The sequence below is a fragment of the Bombina bombina genome, chromosome 5 (assembly GCF_027579735.1).
Source record: "Bombina bombina isolate aBomBom1 chromosome 5, aBomBom1.pri, whole genome shotgun sequence".
In the NCBI taxonomy this organism is placed as follows: Eukaryota; Metazoa; Chordata; class Amphibia; order Anura; family Bombinatoridae; genus Bombina; species Bombina bombina.
Genome location: NC_069503.1, coordinates 218,002,240 through 218,027,279, shown reverse-complemented (window position 1 = coordinate 218,027,279; position 25,040 = coordinate 218,002,240). Strand labels below are relative to the sequence as shown.

Sequence of the window (25,040 nt, the reverse complement as noted above, 5' to 3'; positions counted from 1 at the left end):
CAGGGCACATCCTTCCTCAGACCATCTTGGGAGATTGTGACTACAGACGCGAGTCTCTCAGGTCGGGGAGTGGTTTGGGGTGCCAGGAAGGCACAGGGCAGGTGGAATTGGAAGGAGTCTCTTCTCCCGATCAACATCCTGGAACTTCGGGCGATCTTCAACGCTCTGGGGGATGGCCCCTCCTGAGTTCGTCCAAGTTCATCAGATTGCAGTCGGACAATATTACCTTGGTGGCCTACATCAACAATCAGGGGGGGTACGAGAAGCTCCCTAGCCATGCGGGAATTATCTCGGATTCTGGAGTGGGCGGAGACCCACGACTGCTCGCTATCAGCGATCCACATCCCTGGTGTGGACAACTGGGAAGCAGACTTTCTCAGAAGACAATCTTTTCATCCAGGGCAATGGTCTCTTCACCCCGAAGTGTTTGCGGAGATTTGCAACAGTTGAGGGACTCCAGAGTTAGATCTCATGGCGTCCAGACTCAACTTCAAGCTACCCAGATACGGGTCGCGGTCCAGGGTATCCCCTGGCGAAATTGATAGATGCCTTAGCAGTGCCTTGGGGATTCAACCTAGTGTACATTTTTCCACCGTTACCACTTCTACCTCGTGTTGTGGCACACATCAAACAGGAGCAAGCATCAACTATCTTGATTGCTCCATCATGGCCATGGAGGACGTGGTTTGCGGACCTAGTGGGGATGTCATCCTCCCGTTCATGGAGGTTGCTTTGTCGCAGGGATCTGCTGGTACAGGGCCCCTTTGTGCATCAGAATCTAGACTCTCTGAGGCTGACTGCGTGGAGATTGAACACTTAGTCTTAGCCAAAAGAGGTTTTTCTGAGAGGGTGATTGATACTCTCATTCAAGCCAGAAAGCCTGTTACCTGTCACATCTATCATAAGAAAAAACACAAGATATACAGCGCTAAAATCCAAGAAGATACCTTTGCCACTCTCCAACTATCTCCCCCAAATAGATAATATATCAAACTAATACTCTAATGAGAGGGCGCTAAAGCTAAAGTAACTTGACACACCTAATCATATGAATAATACATACAATGGAGGTTAAGAATAATCAATTTTACTCAGTATTTTAAAAGATAACAGGGACGTCTCCCTAATAAAGATACATTTCTCATACAAAATAAAAAACAATAAAAATCGATCAGAATAACAATATTACAAAATATCTATAAGGAATACCACCCTATTAAAAATATTGCGCAAAAAATAAAGATGTCAAAAAATAAAGATGTGTTCAAAAACTTGTTAAAAAATAAAATACGGGTTTGCAAGTTCCGATCATTACATATATCTTATGGTGAATCTTCAACTTATAATGTCCCTTTATCCGGAGTTAGTCCAATGGACCTTTCTGATAATACAACAGGTGTTAGTTCGATATAGCTTTGCTTGTAATTTTGTAAGTGTAACTTTCACTCTATAGCCGTAATATGTAACAATGTTCCATTTGTTATATGTATATAACAGAATCTGTTTAAGTACACCAAAGTGTATTATTTATATCTTTTGTATCCGTATATATCACCTCTGAATGTGGACAGTTATAACAGTGACTCACGTAATGTTGCAGCAGCTACGGTCAGATTGCTGCTGGTGTCGGTCTGATTGCCTTTAGCACGCCGCTCTTTGCGTATGTGAGGCTTGTCAAACTTAGGCTTTTTCATCCTCCGTAAAAAAGACTCACCGCTCCTTGCGTATGCGAGTCCTGCTGGATCCCGGCTGACGGCCCCTGGGATGTAAGACACGCCGTTTCTTGCGTGTGAAAGTGTGTAATACCTAGTTTTAGCCCGCGCGTGTAATACGCTAAGAGCGGGTGTTTGCTCAAACCATTCATTCATTTGAACCGGGACACGGCGTGTCTTACATCCCAGGGGCCGTCAGCCGGGATCCAGCAGGACTCGCATACGCAAGGAGCGGTGAGTCTTTTTTACAGAGGACGAAAAAGCCTAAGTTTGACAAGCCTCACATACGCAAAGAGCGGCGTGCTAAAGGCAATCAGACCGACACCAGCAGCAATCTGACCGTAGCTGCTGCAACATTACGTGAGTCACTGTTATAACTGTCCACATTCAGAGGTGATATACGGATACAAAAGATATAAATATTACACTTTGGTGTACTTAAACAGATTCTGTTATATACATATAACAAATGGAACATTGTTACATATTACGGCTATAGAGTGAAAGTTACACTTACAAAATTACAAGCAAAGCTATATCGAACTAACACCTGTTGTATTATCAGAAAGGTCCATTGGACTAACTCCGGATAAAGGGACATTATAAGTTGAAGATTCACCATAAGATATATGTAATGATCGGAACTTGCAAACCCGTATTTTATTTTTTAACAAGTTTTTGAACACATCTTTATTTTTTGACATCTTTATTTTTTGCGCAATATTTTTAATAGGGTGGTATTCCTTATAGATATTTTGTAATATTGTTATTCTGATCGATTTTTATTGTTTTTTATTTTGTATGAGAAATGTATCTTTATTAGGGAGACGTCCCTGTTATCTTTTAAAATACTGAGTAAAATTGATTATTCTTAACCTCCATTGTATGTATTATTCATATGATTAGGTGTGTCAAGTTACTTTAGCTTTAGCGCCCTCTCATTAGAGTATTACATCTATCATAAGGTGTGGAGGACCTACTTACTCTGGTGTGAATCCCGTGGATATTCCTGGCATAAGGTCAGGGTATCCAGAATTCTTTCCTTCCTCCAGGACGGTCTGGAGAAGGGACTTGCCGCCAGTTCTGGACAGATTTCGTCTCTCTTGTGCTCTTACACAAGAAGCTCGCTGAGCTCCCTGATATTCAGTCTTTTGTTCATGCTCTGTCCAGGATCAGGCCTGTGTTTAGACATTCTGCTCCTCGGAGTTTGAATCTGGTTCTGAAGGTTTTGCAGGGGCCTCCGTTCGAGCCTATGCACTCACTTGACATTGCAGCCTTGCAATGTGAGCCTTCTTATCTGGTTTTCCATGCGAATAAGGCTGTTCTTCGCACTGGATTGGGTTTTCTTCCTAAGGTTATGTCTGATCGCAACATTAATCAGAAAATTGTGGTTCCTTCCTTGTGTCCTATACCGCCTTTTTCGAAGGAACGGTTACTTAATAACTTGGATGTGGTTCGAGCCTTGAAATTCTATCTTTAGGCTACGAAGGATTTCAGACAGACTTCAGCTTTGTTTGTTGTCTATTCCGGAAAGCGCAATGGGCAGAAGGCTTTTACTCCCCTATCTTTTTGGCTGAGAAGCATGGTTCATTTGGCTTATGAGTCAGTTGGACATAAACCCCCTCAGAGGATTACGGCTCACTCCACTAGAGCTGTGGCTTCTTCTTGGGCCTTTAAGAATGAGGCCTCTATGGAGCAGATTTGTAAGGCGGCTACCTGGTCCTCCTTACATACTTTTACTAAGTTTTGCAAATTTTACGTTTTTGCTTCAGCTGAAGCAGCTTTTGGGAGAAAGATTTTGCAGGCTGTGGTGCCCTCAGATTAGGGTCCGCCTCCTTTTACCCTCCCGTTTTTTTCGTTCAGTGTCCTCTATAGCTTGGGTATGTGTTTCCCACAAGTAATGAATAAAGCCGTGGACTCTCCTTGTATTAGATGGAAAACATAAATTATGCTTATCTGATAATTTAATTTCCATTGTTACGAGGAGACTTCACTGCTCCCGCCCGGTTCTCCATTGGGCAGACCTAAATTAATTTGTTTGTTCTTCTGGCACCTTTTATACCCTGATATTTCTCCTACTGTTCCTTGTTCCCTCGGCAGAATGACTAGGGGATGAGGGGAGTGGGGGAGGTATTTAAGCCTTTGGCTGGGGTGTCTTTGCCTCCTCCTCCTGGGGGCCAGGTTCTGTATTTCCCACAAGTAATGAATGAAGCAGTGGACTCTCCTCGTAACGGTGGAAATTAAATTATCAGTTAAGCATAATTTATGTTTTTGGTACAATATATATCTATTCCGATATATACTGTGTATATATACATGTATGTGTGTGTGTGTGTGTGTGTGTGTATATATATATATATATATATATATATATAAATACACATATGATTATATATAGGCATATACAGCTATATATATATATATATATATATATATATATATATATATATATATACACACACAGTCGCATGCATCTGGCCTAAATAAGTCAAGGGGAGAACACTGATATGCACACTAATCCCATGACATCCATCATGCTCTAAACTATTTTTGGTAAAATAGGCAAAAAGAGGCTTCTCCTAGGGTGGTAACTTGTCATAGAACAAGCTATTACGCTATTGTTTGTTCCCTGGTTGAGCGCTTCTCTCGTTTTGTATGACCCTTGGGGAAGTCTCCCTAAGTGTGAAGGCGGAAAACCAGACGTGGAGCTGTTGCCCAATGTGCCTAAAGGGATATGGCTGCACCTCACTGACAAGGCCCACACTAGGCCGAAACGTACATCTGGGGTTTGCCATGTCGTTCGTTCAGAGAGGGATTGCCTGGTATTTCGGGGCTGGACTGTATTGTTTAGTTAGGATCATACTGAAATACTACAGGAAATTTCTTCTCTATGAAAGGCGCATGCTGGGCGAAAAGAGGCTGCTCCTAGGGTGGTAACAAACCATAGAAAAAGCTATGACACTATTGTTCGTCCCCTGTTTTGGTATTATGTTTTCACTTTAAAAGTTAATATTATTGGGATTAGAATGAGTTTTTATATACATCAGTGCTTTTTGTAAATGTGTATATTATGGTGTAATAAATAAATGTATCTTAACTTTAACTATATTGTAATAAATCCAGATTTGATATAGTCTTTTCACTTACATGGACATAGAACCCAAGATCTTTATCTCTTGATTCAGATAGATCACGCAATTTTAAACAACAGTCCAATTTACTTGTATTCTCAAATTTTCTTTTTTCTCATGGTATCTTTTGTAGAGCTTACAGCAATGCACTTCTGGGAGCTAGCTGAACACATTTGGGGATTTAAAGCTTAAAGGGACTCAGAACCCCAACATTTTCTTTTATGATTCAGATAGAGAATACAATTTCACACAACATTCCTATTTACTTCTATTATCTAATTTGCTTCACTCTGTATATATCCTTTGTTGAATAAATAGCCATGCACATGGCTTAGCCAATCACACGAGGCATCTGAGTGTATCCACCAATCAGCAGCTACTAAGCATATCTAGATATGCTTTTCAACAAAGAATATTAAGAGAATGAAGCAAACTAGATAATAGAAGTAAATTGGAAAGTTGTTTAAACTTGTATGACCTTTCTAAATCATGAAAGAAAAAATTTGTGTTTGATGTCCCTTTAAGATCATTGCTTATTCATGCCAAAAAAAAAAAAAAAAAGAAGTATATCCATTTTGAATAGAAAATTTGTCTTTTCCAGTGCTCTAAAATAAAAATAAAAAATCAAACAAGCATAAAAGCTTTACTCTGAGGGATTAACAAAGCTAATGTTGGAATATGTGCAAGTTATGGAAATAATGTTAAGAGATGTTAGCTATAAAGAACATATTTTATCTGTGAATTATCAGTGCTGTTGGTGAATAGGAAAGAACATTCCACTAACAAAAAGTATATTCGGTTTATCATCAAAGGAACAAAAAACTAAACAGTAATACATTGTGAAATGTTCACTATTAATTGAAACAAAAGAATGATGCACTATTTCTCTGTAATTCTTTTGCTACTAGCGAACATGGTGTGACAATGAGTTGAAGCCTAACATCTAGAGAGAACAGTGTACTTTATGTAAAGGGCAATAATATTCAGTGTACCAACTTGTTATTCAAGTAAAGTATTAGGTTCCAGAAAGCTTTCATGACTGCAGATTTGTCTTCTTCACATTCAAGGATCTGATCTGTGTCGTCTCGTGGTTTATGCAACCTATCACCTTGGTTGACAGAAATAAATGAGATATGCTTACAACTTAAAAGCACTTTCCGACATAGCATACAAGAAACCTATTTCTGTATATTTAGAAATGAATGTAACTTGTGGATGAAAACCATAGTGTTGTGATGTCTACAAAAAAATCCTACATTTATTCTGGCAGAATTCAACCTGCTTGTGAAACTGTAGGACACAGAATCAATTTTTTCATTCTCCCGTCTTAAAGATGGTATTTTAAAATGCAATGTGAATATATTGGAGCTGACCCTGTCATACGGGATGTTAAATGGACATTAAACATTAAATAAATGCTACACTCTCAAATGTGAAAGAACCTTTTATTAGGTGAACAGCAAAAACAAGACTGAAGAGGAAGCACAAATTTAACATAAGAGTGACACTCTGTAGGTGGTTATCTTAAATTTGTGCTTCTTCTTCAGTCTTCTTTTTAATCTTGGCCCACTGGGATACATCAAAAATGCAATATAGGGTTAAAACTGTTAGTGTTGCTTTATGTGAGATTTTTTATAACCCCGCCCATTATGTGTGTTCCTATTGGTCCATGTTTTAAGCAGTACTGCTATATATTGTTTGTATGTGCATTGCTTTTTTAGCTTGACAAAGGGGCCAGTGCCCCAAACGTTGCTGTTCACCTAATAAAAGGTTTATTTACATTTGAGAGTGCAACATCTTCTGTTCTGGATATTTCCTAGGAGCTTAAAGGGACAGTTTACTCAAAAATTTTCTCCCCTTTAATTTGTTCCCAATGATCCACTTTAGCTGGAGTGTATTAAATTGTTTACAAGTAGCTCCTTTACCCTTATATTTGCATTTGAAATTGTTAATTTAGCATGTGGTATCCCCACCTATTCTGAAAGTTTGTGGCCGCGTGTACCAGCTATAGATAAGCTTTGTAAACACAGCCAGCAGAAGAAATTACACTCCCAGTGTGATAAAGCAGAGATAAGGTAATAAAATGTTGATTTTCCATTGTTGTCTCAAAGAATTGGTGAATTTTTTATGGACAGATATAAGATAAAGAAGCAGGTATATGTGCACAATGTGATACAGTAATGAGATCTGATTATACCTACAAGCTCAACCCATTTTATTAGGCTGTGGCTTCAAAACACAAAATCAGAGCTTTAATATACACAAATAAACCTTAAAAAGCTAATTTTCATACATTTTTTACTCTGCAGTTGGTAAAAAAAGCAATTGTAAACACATTAAGGGAAAAACTATTTTACAGTATACTGTCCCTTTAAGGGATTTGGCTATAAATTTGTTTGCACCCACTCTGCTGTCTATGGACACTTGATGATTGATTAAGGTGTGCTGGTCCTACTACTGTGTTTGTCATTAAATAAATACTAGATATAATGAAGCATTAAAAAAAAAGGATTAGTCTGAGACTAACATGTAGATGTATTTTTAAAAGTTTCATTAGCTGTTTAAATATTGACAAGCTAAGTCTAAAGTTTTATTGTCTATAAAACAATGGGAGCTGCCATGTTGTAACTTAGGTTACCTTCTCTGCTGTGGCCAATTAGGGACAGTTATAAATAGGTCACTAGAGTGTGCAGCCAATGGCTGTGTGGAATGTAACCATGTTCTGCACTTCTACTTCTCACAGGAACTGAAATGCTCTCAATTTCAGAATGGAATTACAGAAAAAAGGGGACAAAAAATTATGAAAGTATGTTGCAGAGTTTATATATATATGTAGATAAAGAAAGAACAACACCAGCACTAAAACTCAAATAGTGATATTTTTATGTACTAATCAAAGTGTGAGTGGGTAATATATATCTTAGGGTGTAGATATGTTCGGTAAAGATAAGAACCTTTATGGCTCGGTATTTATAAGAGTGTTTTTTAATACCGGGTTGAACTATAGATGTGTCTGTGTGGTGTAGACAGAGCACAATAATTTTTTCCCAATAAAAATAATAAGATAGCGTGATGCCTAGGTATTGACACAGCGTACCCCTGTCACTGTAGGAGATACTGTATAGTAAAAAGAGCAATCAATAATGGAGAAAAGGCGCTCTGCTAGACTTATTCTTTCTGAAGCATAAAAATATTTTCTTCGAATCAAAACAGTTTTTAAACAGTTTTTAAATGACAGATCTGTCACCCCAATCTTATGAGGTAAGGTATCTGCTCTGTATGGGTAAAGATGATTATGTCTTTTTATCCCTGCATAGTGGCCTCCAAGTTTCCTAGTTCGCTTGTTGGTCCCTTGGTTTGGAAGGAGCCAATGGATTCAATGGAAATCTTGGACTCTCTGGTTTTCTTTCAGATGTTGGTGAGAATCTTTGTCCCTGAAAATATGTGTCCACAAATATAAATTTCACTGGTGTTTCATACACTGATCAGCAGAGCAATTACTGGGACATCTTCTGCAACAAAAAACTCAAGCCAACTTTGCTGATTCTGTAGGCCACTACGCAGGGATACAAAGACATAATCATCTTTACCCATACAGAGCGGATACCTTACCTCATAAGATGGGGGGGGGGTACAAGCTGGTAAGGAATTACTTACTTCATTATACTACATTAAGAAGTCTCCGATAAAAGAAATCCATTTCAACAGCACATATCTGTCATTTAAAAACTGTTTTGATTCGAAGAAAATATTTTTATGCTTCAGAAAGAATAAGTCTAGCAGAGCACCTTTTCTCCATTATTGATTGCTCTTTTTACTATATATATATATATACATACAGTGGATATAAAAAGTCTACACACCCCTGTTAAAATGTCAGGTTTCTGTGATGTAAAAAAATAAGAGAAAGATAAATCATTTCAGAACTTTTCCCCCCTTTAATGTGACCTATAAACTGTACAACTCAATTGAAAAACAAACTGAAATCTTTTAGGTAAAGGGAAATAAAAATAAAAAACGAAAATAATATGGTTGCATAAGTGTGAACACCCTTAAACTAATACTTTATTGAAGCACCTTTTGATTTTATTACAGCACTCAGTCTTTTTGGGTATGAGTTTTTCAGCATGGCACATCTTTGCAAAAACACTCTAAATCTGTCAGAATGCGAGGGCATCTCCTGTGCACAGCCCTCTTCAGATCACCCCACAGATTTTGAATTGGATTCAGGTCTGGGCTCTGGCTGGGCCATTCCAAAACTTTAATCTTCTTCTGGTGAAGCCATTCCTTTGTTGATTTGAATGGATGCTTTGGGTCGTTGTCATGCTGAAAGATGAAGTACCTCTTCATGTTCAGCTTTCTAGCAGAAGCCTGAAGGTTTTTTGCCAATATTGTCTGGTATTTGGAACTGTTCATTATTCCCTCTACCTTGTCTAAGACCCCAGTTCCAGCTTAAGAAAAACAGCCCCAAAGCATGATGCTGACACCACCATGCTTCACTGTGGGTATGGTGTTCTTTTGGTGATATGCAATGTTGTTTTTGCGCCAAACATATCTTTTGGAATTATGGCCAAAAAGTTCAACTTTGGTTTTATCAGACCAGAACACCTTTTGCAACATGCTTTTGAGAAACCTCAGATGTGCTTTTGCAAAATTTAGCCGGGCTTGGATGTTTTTTTTTTGTAAGAAAAGGATTCCGTCTTGCCACTCTACCCCATAGCCAAAAATATGAAGAAAACGGGCGATTGTTGTCAAATGTACCACACAGCCAGTACTTGCCAGATATTCCTGCAGCTCCTTTAATGTTGCTGTAGGCCTCTTGGCAGCCTCCCAGACCAGTTTTCTTCTCGTCTTTTCATCAATTTTGGAGGGACATCCAGTTTTTGGTAATCTCACTGTTGCACCATATTTTCTTCACTTGATGATGACTGTCTTCACTGTGTTCCATGGTATATCTAATACCTTGGAAATTCTTTTGTACCCTTCTTCTGGCTGATACCTTTTAGCAATGAGATCCCTCTGATGTTTTAGAAGCTCTCTGCGGACCATGGCTTTTGCTGTAGGATGCGACTAACAAAATGTCAGGAAAGACCTACTAGAACAGCTGAACTTTATTTGGGGTTAATCAGAGGCACTTTAAATGATGACAAGTGTGTACTGACTCCTATTAACATGATTTTGAATGTGATTGCTTAATTCTGAACAAAGCTACATCCCCAGTTATAAAAGGGTGTTCACACTTATGCAACCATATTATTTTAGTTTGTTATTTTTATTTCGCTTTACCTAAAAGATTTCAGTTGGTTTTTCAATTGAGTTGTACAGTTTATAGGTCACATTAAAGGTGTAAAAAGTTCTGAAATGATTTATCTTTGTCTCATTTTTTTACATCACAGAAACCTGACATTTTAACAGGAGTGTGTAGACTTTTTATATCCACTGTATACGATTTATCATTTTATATTACTATCTCAAAGTGTTCAATTTCCCTTTAATCCCTTTAAATATAATTTTTACATTCTATAATTATGCCTTGGAACTATGGAAACAGAAATTTAGAATTCATGGCTGTTTTCCTGCTGCTTTTAACAGCATTTTCATTCTTGCTCCTCAATAAGTGCTATATCCAGAAGTACATTTCTCCCCCAGGAGTGAGACTCTCAAACGCAAACAAAAATCTCTAGTAAAGGGAGGGCAGCTTTTTCTCAAGTCAGAGTGAGACTACAAGTATCTAAAACTTTTAAAGGACAATTGTCTAAGAAGTGGTGTAAACATTTAGCATTACATTTTTTAACCTATACTAAACATAAGCGTTGAAGTTTGTTATCTAAATAAGGAAATGTTTACATTTTGCTCATAGCTGAGCATCAGTGCAGCCAGTGGCATCACTGTAAATGGGGGGGGGGGCTAGATGGCAGTTGTGTTTGCACAATTGGGAGTTTATTTTTTTTTTATTATTATTTTATACCCAAAAAGTATTCTATTAGTAAAAACTTTCTTTTGTAAGAGAAAAATTGACTAAATAATCAGATGAGTGCTGCAATATTACATAATAATTGACACAAACACTTACAAAAACCTATTTGTAGGATGTTCATGCACTGAGGCATCTTGTCAAGCTGGTGTAGGGGGTATATGTCAGGTGCAGAGAAGGAACTGGGGCTCTTAGCCTCTTTATTGACAAGAACCAGCATGTGTGTATTGTAGTTATTTTGTAAGCTGTGAGAGTCTGTAACAAAGCATTTAAAAACAATATACAAAAAGCACTGCTTGAATGATCTTTAAAGGGACACTGAACCCACATTTTTTCTTTCGTGATTCAGATAGAGCATGCAATTTTAAACAACTTTCTAATTTACTCCTATTATCAAATTTTCTTCATTCTCTTGGTATGTTTGAAAAGCAAGAATGTAAGTTTAGATGCCGGACCATTATTGGTGAACAAACTGGGTTGTCCTTGCTGATTGGACAGCAACAATATACTAGTGCTGTCCATGGTTCTGAACAAACAATAAACTGTTATCCTTACTTTCAAATTAAGAGGATGCGCACTCCCCCCCTCCACACACTCTCTTGTGCACACTTACACACACCCCTCCCCCCACACACTTACACACACAATCTCTCTCACACACCCCACACACAAACACACTCTCTCTCACACACATACATACACACACACTCACTCTCTCACACCCACCTCCCTCCATACACACAGTCTCTCTCTCATACACATACACACACACCTCCTTCGCCAACACACTCTCGCCCACACACATACACACACTCACTCTCTCTCTCTCTTACACATGCACACTCTCACACCCACCTCCTCCACAACACACACTCACACACATACACACACACTCTCTCACACTCACCTCTCCTACACACACACACACACACACACACAAACTCTCTCTCTCTCTCTCTCTCTCTCTCTCTCACACACACACACACTCTCTCACACCCACCTCTCCTACACATACACACACACACTCTCTCACACACATACACACACTCTCTCACACATACACACACACTCTCACTCACAAACACACATTCTCCCACCCACCTCTCTGACACACAACCACACAAATATATGAATAGAGGGCTCAGCACACTGATCACAGAAGACACAGAAATATACAGAATATGAGCAGAGAAAAACTAATGTTTATTTTTAGTTGCACTGCAGGTTTTCACATTTTATCCGACAGTAACAGAAAAAATTAAATACATTTTCAGATCTCAGAGCTCACACGTTTGTTATCAAATTGATATGATTATCTTGCAGACATTTGCACCCAATATATACACATTAATAGTGATAAATATAGGGCCTGATTACAAGTGGCACGCTATCTAGTACGTTTGCTTGTGCGCAAACACCACCACAAGTACATTTTTAACACGCGCACTTCGGATATCGCCACCAAGCTAACTTCTCCCTATAGACTTCAATGATGAGCTTGGCTTAAAAAAAACTAACACCTATTGCTTGAGTGCTAACTCGAAACCTCCTTAAACCTACAGCACTAATCCGAGGTGAGAAATAAATATTTTGCATTCTTTTGTTCTTCTCATAGGATAAAATGTTCTTTTTTTTTATAAATATTTATATAAATATATATATATATATATATATATAGGGCTCAAAATTTCCAGTCCTAAGCTACCAGCCAATCCAAAATGTTGCTCTCCATTTGATACCACCCACTGCTTGCTTATACCACGCTTACTACTCCACCCCCTCTTATTGTGCAGTAAAATGTAATATTGTTTTATTTTATACCATAACAAATTAAACAATGCTACATATGGTAAGACATTAATAAAGATAAGTGCATAGCAGTTTGCAACAACAACTAGGGGGTTCTGGGGAAGGCAAAAGCTGGAAACAAAAAATAAGTTGTTGAACTGAAAGAGTGAGGAAAGAGAGTGCTGACAGTCTCCCTTCACTCTCATGCCATATCTTCTCTTTCATATCTCTTCACAAATTCTTTTTTTTCTCCACTCTCTTAAAGTGAAGGTAAAGTTTTACCTATCTATAAACCCTAATGAATTAGTCATAGTTAAAAAATGCAACTTTTTTTTTACAGAATGCATTATAAGTGTATGTAAAAATAAAGGTTTATATTACCCCACCGTTATGTTCCTTACTCCTCCCATCAGCTATTTCCTTATCTTGGAGAGAGTGACGTATAGAGCGGTCCCACCCGCTCTATACGTGTCTCCAAAGCGAGTTCACAAGGATCCTATAAATTGCGCATGCGCATTGCGTCGACTACTCTCAGCAATGCGCATGCGGTGATATACCATGTTTTCACAATACGCTGGCGTCATTCTCCGTGTTAATGCAAATCATTCATGATTGCAATAGGCATGCGCAAAACGGGAGTGTGCTTGTCTTACAAGCCCAAGAAATAATGCAAACGCATGCACAGATCATCCAGGAGTCGGATGACGTAGGTTGACGGCCGCCTAACGGCCAGATTGTCAATTGGGTGCTGAAAAAACGTGACCTGGCATAAAAAAAAAAAAAAAAAAAAGACAGGTTGTATTTATGGATTGAACAAAAGTAAGTATAAAAGGCTAAAACTCGATTTATACTTAGAATTTAAAAAAATGATGAATTAAAGTGCTATTCATTTAGTGTAACAAGTTTAATTAGCTAATGCGATGGAGCGCACTTTACTTTCACTTTAACTCTATCTTCTACACTTTCACTTTTCCTCTCCAGTCTCTTGCCCTTTCATAGATATATAATATCCCTTTAGATAATATTTTTAGCACATAGCCCAAAATGTGTGTTTGTCAGTGCTGCAATAGGAGTGTACATTTTGCAAATACAATAACTAACTTACAACAAACCACCAGACTTCAGACAGTGAGTGAATGTTGATTTAACATTCACTTACTAAATTTCACCATTACATTTTCACTCACCAGTGGCTAGTGGCGAGTGGAAATTTCGAGCCCTGATATATATATATATATATATATATATATATATATATATGTGCTGTATATATTTAGAAATACAAAAAACATTTTCTTCTAAGTGAAAAACATTCAAATATTTATTATTTAATAATATTTACAGTAAATACATAGTAAAAATCATAATTCATATTAATATTCAATAAAAATGTTTTTTCTTATTTTCATGTATTTGAATGGAAAGGGCACCAAAGTGTGTGTGTGTGTGTATATATATATATATATTTGACAGTTTCTTTATGCATCTTCTTATTGGTGAACAACAAACAGGTAATACTTCTGGCAAAACTACCCTTAATAGGACATGATTAAGAGCAGTTTTGCCCAAAATATATTTTGATGGTGTTTTATCCACCAATGTAAATGCATTTATAAGTTTGAGGCAATGCTGCCCTGTAGTCTTTTGTAACCACCTTGTATGAATCATCAGTTGTTTTCTTTTATATGGAACCACGTGCTTTGTTATGAACAAACCACATGCTGTACATAAATGGGGTCAAGTGGCATTCTGTCCTTGTAAAGTGATGCACATATAGCCCTTACTCTGAGAAACGGAGGTAAGGGCAGATGACGGGTCACAATTGCTTGGCTGACTTTTGTAGTGTATACGATTGTCTCTTGTTTTGTTAACCTCAGACTACGTCTGAACCTTTTATTGTATAATCCTTTATTTCTTAACAGTTTGACTTTATAGCATTAACATGTCACCAAAAGCTGGGCTTGCTAAAACATTTTAATGTTATTCCTAAGGTTTTCTTGTTCCATTCACTACAATGTAGCGCAAGAGTTGCTAGACATACATTTTTATTTTGAGCTCTATTGGTCCTATTTTGTTTTAAAACTGCAACACTGAAGGGACGTGAAGCACAATTTTTTCTTTTCTTTAATGATTCAAACAGAGCATACTTTATTACCATTGTATTCTTTGTTGAAGAGATACCTAGGTAGGCAGAGTGCACGTGTGTGGAGCGGTACAGGGTAGGAAAAAGTACATTTCTAACATTCTTGCAAAACTGTTGCAATATAGGGCTGCAGACACGTGCACGCTCCTGAGCGTATCTCCCTGCTTTTCTGTAAAGAAAACGAAGAGAACAAAAGAAATTTGATTATAGATGTAAATTAGAAAGTGATTTAAAAATAAATGCTCTATCTGAATCATGAAAAAAATTAAGGAAGTATCACTGCACATTACACTCTAACAAGTTTCTACTGCTGTAATTTGAAAGTAGATTCTTGTCATCAGTTTCATTTTTAGAGTTATTGTGTGAGATGTTTTCATGTCTTATTAGATGCTCTGTGCATTTCACCTATTTTTATTTGCTTTGTTAATCCCCAGTTCTTTCAATGACATCTGCTTTACCATTATTTCTTAAAAGGACATAAACCTTTTTAAGGTTGCAATATAAAATATGTGATTGTGTGTATTATACATTCATAATTTATTTTTCTTGTTTTGTGTATAAATTGTGCACACTCCCTAGAAAGGCTGGAAAGCAAATGTTGTAGCCTAGGTTTCCTTCAAATTAACTATAAAAGCTACATACTAGACAGTGATTGCTTAGAGCAGTGGGCTTTCGTTTATGGCTAGGTGCTTTTAGAAAAAGATACAGGCAGAGGTATTTATAGTCACCTGTTCATAGTGAGCGCTAAGACATCACACGTGGAATGGCTGCAAAATTACTTGAAAATATAAATTTATGCTAATGAAAATAATGTATTAAAAAGTGGCCTATGTTTTTTCTTATTAAAATAATTTAATACAACAGTATTTTTTTAGGCTTGTGCTTTCAGAGGTTTTAGATGCCCCTGAATGCAGAAGAACGCAGCCGCTTGCAGCTTTCGACTATTTAAAGTCGGATTTCTTCTTTTGAAAGGGCAACACCCTAAGATCTGGGCAACGTAGAAATGCAGCTCCGAAAACAGCCGAACACCACGAGTAGCCCCCTTCTTCCTCATTCAGAGGCATCTGAAACCTCCAAATGCACATGCCTAGTATTTTTCTTTTAACATCCTTTCTTTATTTAATGTAAGATGCATCTCCTCTTTGTTAAAGCACTTACAATAAAAAACCTTTTGCCAGACAGTAATGCTGTTACAAAGTACTTTGTCTACGTGAATATTGGCTTGATTACATTCAGATAAGAAAAGATACTCTGATTGGCTAATAGCTATATGTTTTAAAATGGCAGCAGTTTCCATTATCTGACTACAACAGTGCAACTCTTGACAGGGCCCTCTACCCATTTGATCCCTATAATTGTTTTGCTGTACTCCGCCTTTGTTTATATCGCTGCGGAATCGGTTGGTGCTCTAGAAATAACCGATAATAATATAAATTTATATGTCTTTATTTACATATTCCTGTATTTGAAAAGCTATTGTCTCTCATATAGTGTGTGTGATTTTTTGTGGGAAAATTATCATTGTTTGAGAGTGGATAGTACTTGTTTTACAGATAACATTTTTATTTTTATAGGAATGAATTGGAGCGTCAGTTTTTGGAATTGCTGCAGTTCAACATTAATGTTCCTTCCAGTGTTTATGCCAAGTATTATTTTGATCTACGGTCACTTGCAGAGGGAAACAACTTAAGTTTTCCTTTGGAGCCACTCAGTCGGGATCGAGCATGTAAACTTGAGGTGGATATTTTCTATTTCTTTTTCTTTGTGTTTCTTTCTTTTTTTATATCATTATTTGTGTTGTCTGATAAATTCTAAAATCTGTGGAAGAGCCAGGAGAAGTGCTGAAATCTGGGAAATTTGTATTTGATAGGCATGATGCTAAATTGTGATCAAAGTATTCATTAATAACATACACAAAGGTGCATTGACTGTGCGTCTCTTATGTAAACAATTTATTTGCTTATATAGGGAAATGAAACCCCAATTTTTTTTCATCATTCAAATAAACTAGCAGATGTTAAGAAAGGTTAAATGAAATAATTAATTAATGAAAGGAAATTGCAAACAAAATTGTATCCTATATCTCAATCATGAAAGAAAAATGTTGGGGTTCACGTCCCTTTAACCAACAATTAAAGTAGTTATTGTAAATTCAGATCAATTTAGTGTATAAATGTTGTGGAAAGTTCTGAAGCCAGGTAGATGGTGGTACTTATAAAAAAAAATGTGCTGGTGCTTCCACTATATTGCTACTTGATGTAGATAAGCTAGATAAAACCTTTACTACCCATTCCCCAGCTTTGCATAGCCATCATTGTTATATTAATATACCTTATAACCTCTAAGATTGCTTGTTTCAAAACCTGCAGGCCACCTCTTATCTTAGTGCTTTTTTTTAGCATTTTACAACCAGACAGTGCTTGTTCATTGGTGCCATATAGAAAACCTTGTGCTCTCTCCTGTGGAAAATGATAATGGTTTCCCAAGAACCAGCATTAACTGACTAAAATGCAAGATTGTAAAAAGCTAAAAAAAAACACTAAGATAAGGGGGCAATCTGTAGAGGCTTAGATACAGGCAATCATAGAGGTACAAAGTATATTAATTTAGCAGTGTTGGTTATGCAAAACTGGGGGGGATGGGTAATAAAGGGATTATCTATCTTATTAGACAATAACAAATTTCAAGACTGTTCCTTTAATGTATGCTATTTATCCATATTTAATTGTTAATATCTGTTATTGGTTTACAAGAAATATCTGTTATTGGTTTAAAAAATAAATTTTGTTCCTTTAATGTCTCTTATTTTCTTTTTTCATTACAAAAAAGGGAACCATGGGCGCTAGAAATAATTTTTAGAAGATTTAAGTACAACAAAGCAAAAAAAATAGCCCCCATATAATAGGTTTTATCTTAATGCAGTATATGAAGGAGTTTGGCTAGTGTACGAAAACATGAAAAACTATTAATTTGAATGTCATTACTAAGGATTTATGTTGATCTATGCATGTTTAATGCCCATTGTGTATGATAACAATGTGGTCACATATTAGAACATTATTTTTATGTCTCTTTAACAATTTATTAATTATTAAAGATACAAAATACAAACTTTTTTCTTTGTAATACAAGAAGTGTATTATTTCCCATGTATTTACATTTCTAAATAAGTACAGCTTAAACTTCATTAAAGATATTTCAAAGAAGTTGTAAGTGATAATGCACCCTGTGCTATCGATTATACTTCACTTGTAATTAATTCAAATTATGCTAATTTACATGGAAAATAAAAAGGAAAAAATAAATATACTACAACACAGCTGATTTTGCTCATAGTGTATTTAAGATATTCAAGATATTTAAGATTTAAGATATTCAGTTTTGATTGATAGCTTTAACATTTTCATGTATATATCTTAAATTTTTTTAGCCATATCCAAAAGATAGTGTTAAGCTGTATTTAAAAACCATTAAATTGCTGTTTTGTAAGAAACGCAGATGGACTAAACGTGTTTGATATAGTTTCAAATTGTATTAGATGTTTCAAGGCCTAGTTTTAAAAATAAAAGCTTGTCATTTCTCAAGACAGATGATTTGTAAGTGACTTAAGTGAACATTGATCTGCTGTATAATGTGCATATTGAATCAATAAATATTAGCATTTTAACAGAGGATAATGCTTGACCAAACCTAAAAAGCTTTATCTCCAAAGTAATCTGCGGATTTGTGCTGACACATGTGAGTGCCATCCTTATTTTTAAATCAGCAGGGTTTTTTTTTTTTTACAACCATCTTCTCTGACTAGATGGTAGTGACCTACCTGAATTGCAAGTTATATATTCAATATTTCCTTAGCTAATAAGCATCTAGAAAAAGGGCAATCGCCATTATGAATAGTAAAGGGATACAAAGGTCAAAATTGAAAAGTGTATGGGTGCACTTAAATTTTAAATAGAAGCTCTTTTGCAATATACTTCTATAAGCAGAAATGGTTCTAGTAAAAGTTATCACTGTTTTTAAGCCGTATATGCACATATGCTGTAGTGCTCCGTGCACCAGCATTCAAAAGCGACACCTCAGAGAGTCCGCTGTGGCTTGTATGACAGAAATGAAGTGTTTGCTTACACAGTACACACGCATGGTGTTTGAATCCTGATCATCTAGTCTTGTGTAGCATATGTGAGTATGCTGCTGATGCAGTAATACCTTTTACTAATGGAAGTATATTGAAAACAGTTTCTATTTAAAATTGAAATGCACTCATGAACATTTCAATTTTAACCTTTCTATCCCTTAAAACACCGAAGAAGCTTTTTAAGAATTTTTTTTTTATTATTACTTCATGTTTACCTCTGACTGATTTTTTTTTTTATATTATAGCAATTTCAGGTACGTGTTATGAATGTAACATAAATGAGATATTAGTTATCTGGGTTTTTTTGTGTTTTTTTTACAGGCTATCTCCCGCTTGTGTGAGGATAAATACAAGGACTTCCGAAAATTTGCCAAGAGACGCTCCACGAGTACTGATAACCTGACTGTCGTTCGATGGTCACCTGCAATTTTATCTTAACAGTGACTCCCTATACAGGCTTCACTGTCTTATATACTGTTTGGTCAAAATATTGTTTTTCCTAGGGATAAAAAGACTTCTTTTTTACTCTTCAGATCTGGCAAGCCTCCCTTACAGTGCCTCCCTATCATAAGGATGGGATTACATCAGTCACTTTCTTCAAACATTTTGAAGCCATTCCATTTTTCCCCCCACTGCTTCCCTATATTATCTGGACAACATGTAACAGAAATAAAAGAAAAGCTGTGAAGAGGAAACAAATATTTAACAACAATCAAACTACCATTTTAATGCAGAGGTTGTAATATTTCTAGGAAATGCTTTTCTGTACATATCGGCGAAACCTGATTGACAGTGTTTAATATCCAGATATCCTGTTCTCTATCTCTTTTTTTTTACCATTAGTGATTTTTGTTTTGTATCGTCAGGCTCTATATACCACTAAAATACTGGCGTTCAGAACTGGCACACAAAGGTATCACATATATGGTGATATAAAATTAGACAAGATCGGATGCCATTATATTTTCAGCCAATTTTTTCCCTTTCAGCCTTGATCCATTCCGCTTGACATTTTTGATTGCCAAGGAAGTCGTCAGTACATGAAGTATCCGTACTTCGAAATGATTGGCTTTCAAGTAAATGAAGTTGCTATCTTATTATCCTTTTCTTTGATATGGTTTTGAGTCCACTTTTCATGGTTTTGTGCAACTTTTAAATAGTTTTTATTTAATGATGTCAACCATAGCGCTGAACCAAAAGTGCATTTGGAAGTCATTTATCATTCTTAACATTATATATATATATATATATATTTTTATTTATAGTGTTTATGTACTGTATGAGTGAAAGTGTATGCAAGTTGTCATTTATTTTTGCCTGGTCTTATAGTATAATACTCTCGGAATAAGTATTCAGTCTCCTCCAGATGTAATTGAAACTTTATTGAGCCAAATACAGAGAGGCAGACCATGGCAGAGATGAGACACTGCAGTCTATTGCTGTATGGGTTTAAATATGAAAAAAAAGAATGATTTTTGTATTGCCTATATTTTATATTTCAAGTGCGTTCATTCCTTTCCAACCAGATGCATTTTGCAAGCAATATTCCCAAATGTTATTGTTTACTTAAACATGGCATAAATAATACCTGTGTATTATAGTTCTAGTTTACCGGATAGGTAAAGAAAATGAATTACCCAGAGAAAAAACATTGCTGTTAAACATGAGAGAGAAAAAAAGCCTAATTCATACTTTTTTTATTATTATTAGACCAGGGCTTATTGGTTTTATCTTTGTGAACTTCGGATAGATTTTATGAATTATAAACAAATTAAAAACGTGTTTCACATAATGAATTTTAATATTAAGTTGGACTTGAGAAATTCTTTTTCTATATAGAGTCTCTTAATGTATGTAATCTCTGTTCCATATATATATATTTGAGAAACCACTGCAAAATTATCAGTTTCTCTGGTCTTACTATTTATAGGTCTGTGTTTGAGTGAAATGAACATTTTTCTTTTATTCTATAAACTACTGACAGCATTTCTTCCAAATTCAAAATAAAAATATTGTAATTTTGAGCATTTATTTGCAGAAAATGGCAACTGGTCAAAATTACAATAAAGATGCAGTGTTTTCAGACCTTGAATAATGCAAAGAAAACTAAAAATATTTAATTTTAAACAACACAATAATAATGTTTTAACTTAGCAAGTGATCAATATTTAGTGGACTAAACCTGATTTTCAGTCTTTCACATTGCAGTTGGGTGACTTTTATGCCACTCTTGGCACAAACATTCAAGCAGTTCGACTTTGTTTGATGGCTTGTGACCATCTATCTTCCTCTTAATCACATTCTAGGGTTCAATGGGGTTCATTCAGGTCTGGAGATTGTGCTGACCATGAGAGGGTCTTCATCTGGTGGTCCTCCATGCACACCTTGATTGGCCTGGCTGTGTGGCATGGAGCATCGTCCTGCCAGAAAAAACAATCCTATGATTTGGGGAACATTGTCAGAGCAAAAGGAAACACGTTTTCTTCCAGGATAACCTTGTATGTGGCTTGATTCATGCACCTGATTCCAGGTCATCTTCTCTGATGAGTCCAACTTTCAGCTTTGCCCTTACACCATCTAATGGTTAGACGGAGACCTGGAGAGGCCTACAAGCCAAAGGGTCAAGCACCCACTGTGAAAATTGGTGGAGGATCTGTGATGATCTGGGGGTGCTTCAGCAAGGCTGAAATTGTACAGATTTATCTTTGTGAAGAACGCATGAATTAAGCCACGTAAATGGTTATCCTGGAAGAAAACTTGCCTCCTTCTGCTCTTAAAGCAAGCCGTGACAGATTTAGTCATTCTACAAAGTGTGTAAAAGATATTAGGTGTCTCTGTTGCTTCAGATATCTTTGTCAGCCCTGAGTGTTCTATGGCTTTTTTGTTTTTTATTTCAACAGCTGTGCTTCTCCTGACAAATTCAACAATTTTGTCCCCTCCTCTTTAGTCTTACCTGAATGTTATCAGCTCAGAATCCATGACTTGGTACATTCCTGGCTATAATGTAATTTATTTTTTGTCCTTCAAGTATCATTCGTATAAAGGCTCTCTGCGATTTCATTACTTGATGGTCCCAAAAGTATTTTGATAATAAACATTCCTGTGACGCAGTAAGATGATAAAGAAAATTGTTCTATAACTGTTATTTAAAGGGACATAAGGTTCAAAAAGAGTATTTTTTTTATTATAGCACTTTTGACTTGCATATTTCATATTTAAAGTCAAATCTAGAGCAGCAATGTACTACTGGGACCTAGCTGAACACATCTGATAAACCAAAGACGAGAGGCATATGTGTGTAGTCACCAATCACCAGCTAGCTCCCAGTAGTACATTGCTGCTCCTGAGCCTACCTATGTATGCTTTTTAACAAATAAAACCAAAAGAACAAAATACATTAGATAATAGAGGTAAACTGAAAAGCCTCTTTCTTGCTCTGTCTAAACCATGACAGCGTACTTTTGATTTTGATGCCATTTTAAAGAAAAAAATACTGATGACTGTAACTCTTGGCACCCACTAGAATCCAACGTAAGCCCAAGTGATACAATACAGCCCTCAAATTCATATAATTTGCACTCCACTTTCCAAACCAAATAGCAATATTCATCTTCTTGAAGCAAACATTTACAGATATAGGGGCCGAATGGAGCTTGATGCCCCTGTTTCCGCACAAGCCTTCAGGCTCGCCGGAAACAGCAGTTATGTAGCAGCGGTCTAAAGACCGCTGCTCTATAACTTGTCCACTGCCTCTGAGGCTGCGGTCTTCAATCCGCTCGATCCTATACAATCAGGCTAATTGACTCCCCCTGCTAGCGGCCGATTGGCCGAGAATCTGCAGTGGGCGGCATTGCACAAGCAGTTCTGGTGAACTGCTTGTTTAATGATAAATGTCAACAGCGTATACTGTCGGCATTCAGCGATGTCTGTCGGACATGATACGCTACAGCGTATCATGTCGGTCAGACATTGGTAAATCTACCCCATAGACATAATGTTTTAATTTCTTGTATTAGAAAAATTTGCACTGGAGCCTCCAGAGAGAAAAAAGATTGGACACAGAAGAGGTAAACGGGATAGAAGTTGGAATTTAAATATTTTGATAAAAGTAGTTATAATTTTGGGGATTTTTGACAAACATGTGACAATATGATAAACACCAACATTAATCCACAAAATAAACAAACATTTGGAAAAAATGTATTGATTTGCATGGCTTAATTTACTTTTCCACTAGGTTGATTTTGAAATTATTACATATGAGGAGTACAATGTAGGAAGGTATGATTTACAGTGATGGGATTATTTTTATTTAGGTGGTCTGTTGTGGATTATTTGAAAAAGTAAAGGTGGAATCTTAACATTGATTTGTTGAAGGATGCCATCATTTCGTCTTCCTGTGCTGAAAAGATGTTTGGGGAATTAAGCTTTTTAAGTAATTGTTGCTGCCCATTCAATTTTTTTTTTTTTAAATTATTATCATAGGAACCAAAGAACCAGCATCAAAAAAATATTTCATGTTTGAAACCCCATACAATGGACACTATCATCTATGGCCAATGCTTACTTAAAATGTATTTATTTGTATTACCACTGAGTACTGAAAATGAGGGCAAATTCTCATAGCAATATGTATTGATGTTAAGACAAGTCAGGGATTGCAACCGAGAAACACTATTTATGCCATTTTTATGTTTTATAACTTTGAATATATTTGAAAGTTTTTCATGTTTAGATATATATTTGCCAATAATGAACACAATAATATGCATAAAAATTACATTCTTGAGCCATTTTATTCTACACTGAACTTCATACTGAAAAATGCTGTAATCAACATTTTAGTCTGCCTGAGAACATGTCATTAGAGGGTTTTTTTTGTTTGTTTGTTTGTTTTTTTTCAAATATTAAAATTAACATTTTCATATTGTGAAATTAAATTTTTCTCTGTAGCCATTCGATTACTGCAAGTTGCATTGTTGGGAGAAAAAGTATTGTGAATGAAAGCCTTGGGTTTATTTTTCATGAATTATCAACTAACCCTTGTAAACATGCTATTTAGCACTTTCATTACTGGTTACTAAATTGTGATCCACTACAATATGTCAGTAATGTAGGCAAATGTATAAAAGCCATTTTATCCTAAATGTATGAATTTCATAAATTTATACAGCTCTGTTGCTTAGATGAAGTCATGTTTTTTGTCACAATTTTACTTGTGTATTGCAGAATTTTTATGCTGTAGCATTGATAGCAAAAACCTAGTATCTGGTTGAAGAAGATAACATATATGAAAGTCTCCACACTCTTGATCTTATATTTTGTTAATCATTTAAAATTATGATCTATTTATTGTATGTATGTATGTATGTATGTATGTACATACAGTTTAAAAACACTCTATAGGGATTGTTTTTTGTCCTCTAGAAACTGCTAATGTTGACCAGTTTCCCCGTTATTATTTTTTTGATATGTCCTTGCACTAAACTTTAGAATAAAATCTGCTGTTTGGATTTTGTTTATTATCCATTTCTAATTTGGCCTTAATGCTTTTTTAGTTTTATTATTCTCTTTAAAAAAAAAAAAAAAAATAGTTTCACTGCTTTTGTTTTGAGTTGTTCCAATTTTGCCAAAAAGGTACAGTAACTTTAGTATTACTCTTTGATTGTCAAATGTATGAAAATTCCCTAGTGTTATTAAAGCTGGATTTGTACAAAATACTTGTTCTAATTTACATATTCAGACAACTAACTCTGTAGCACTTCATAGCAAAAACAATTATTAATTGTTGTAGTTCTCTTAGGTAGCCAAATGAACATTTGCAGATAGTACCTATTAGCCAATAAACAGAAGTAGGTCATTATTGGGAAGTGTCTGTCAACCAATGAGCATTAGTAGGAAGTGCACAACAAAAAATAAATACGTTCCACGTTTGAGGTGTCTTTCATATAGATGACAGATTTTTATTGAGTATAAATATATATTGTATGTATGTTTAACTCATTATCTCATCAACAAATTAACTAAATTAATTATCTCATCAACTAATTAAAAAAATAATTATTATATTCTGTAAAAAGGTAATATAGTGTATATAATATAATAGTGTATTTTTGTATGTTTGATTATTTCTTTAACAAATAGACAAACTTTTGTT

The 25,040-nt window shown here is 35.8% G+C and overlaps 1 protein-coding gene across 1 annotated transcript in view; it reads left to right on the top strand.

Annotated features, from left to right (window-relative positions):
• CCNY (cyclin Y) overlaps positions 1-24,396 on the top strand; it is a 428,167-nt gene extending 403,771 nt beyond the window's left edge. The window contains exons 9-10 of the mRNA XM_053713846.1: positions 16,323-16,485; positions 19,205-24,396. Of these exons, the coding sequence (XP_053569821.1) occupies positions 16,323-16,485; positions 19,205-19,321 (280 nt within the window). The 3' untranslated portion in view covers positions 19,322-24,396. The remainder of the gene's footprint in view (positions 1-16,322; positions 16,486-19,204) is intronic.
• The last annotated feature ends 644 nt before the right edge of the window (positions 24,397-25,040 follow it).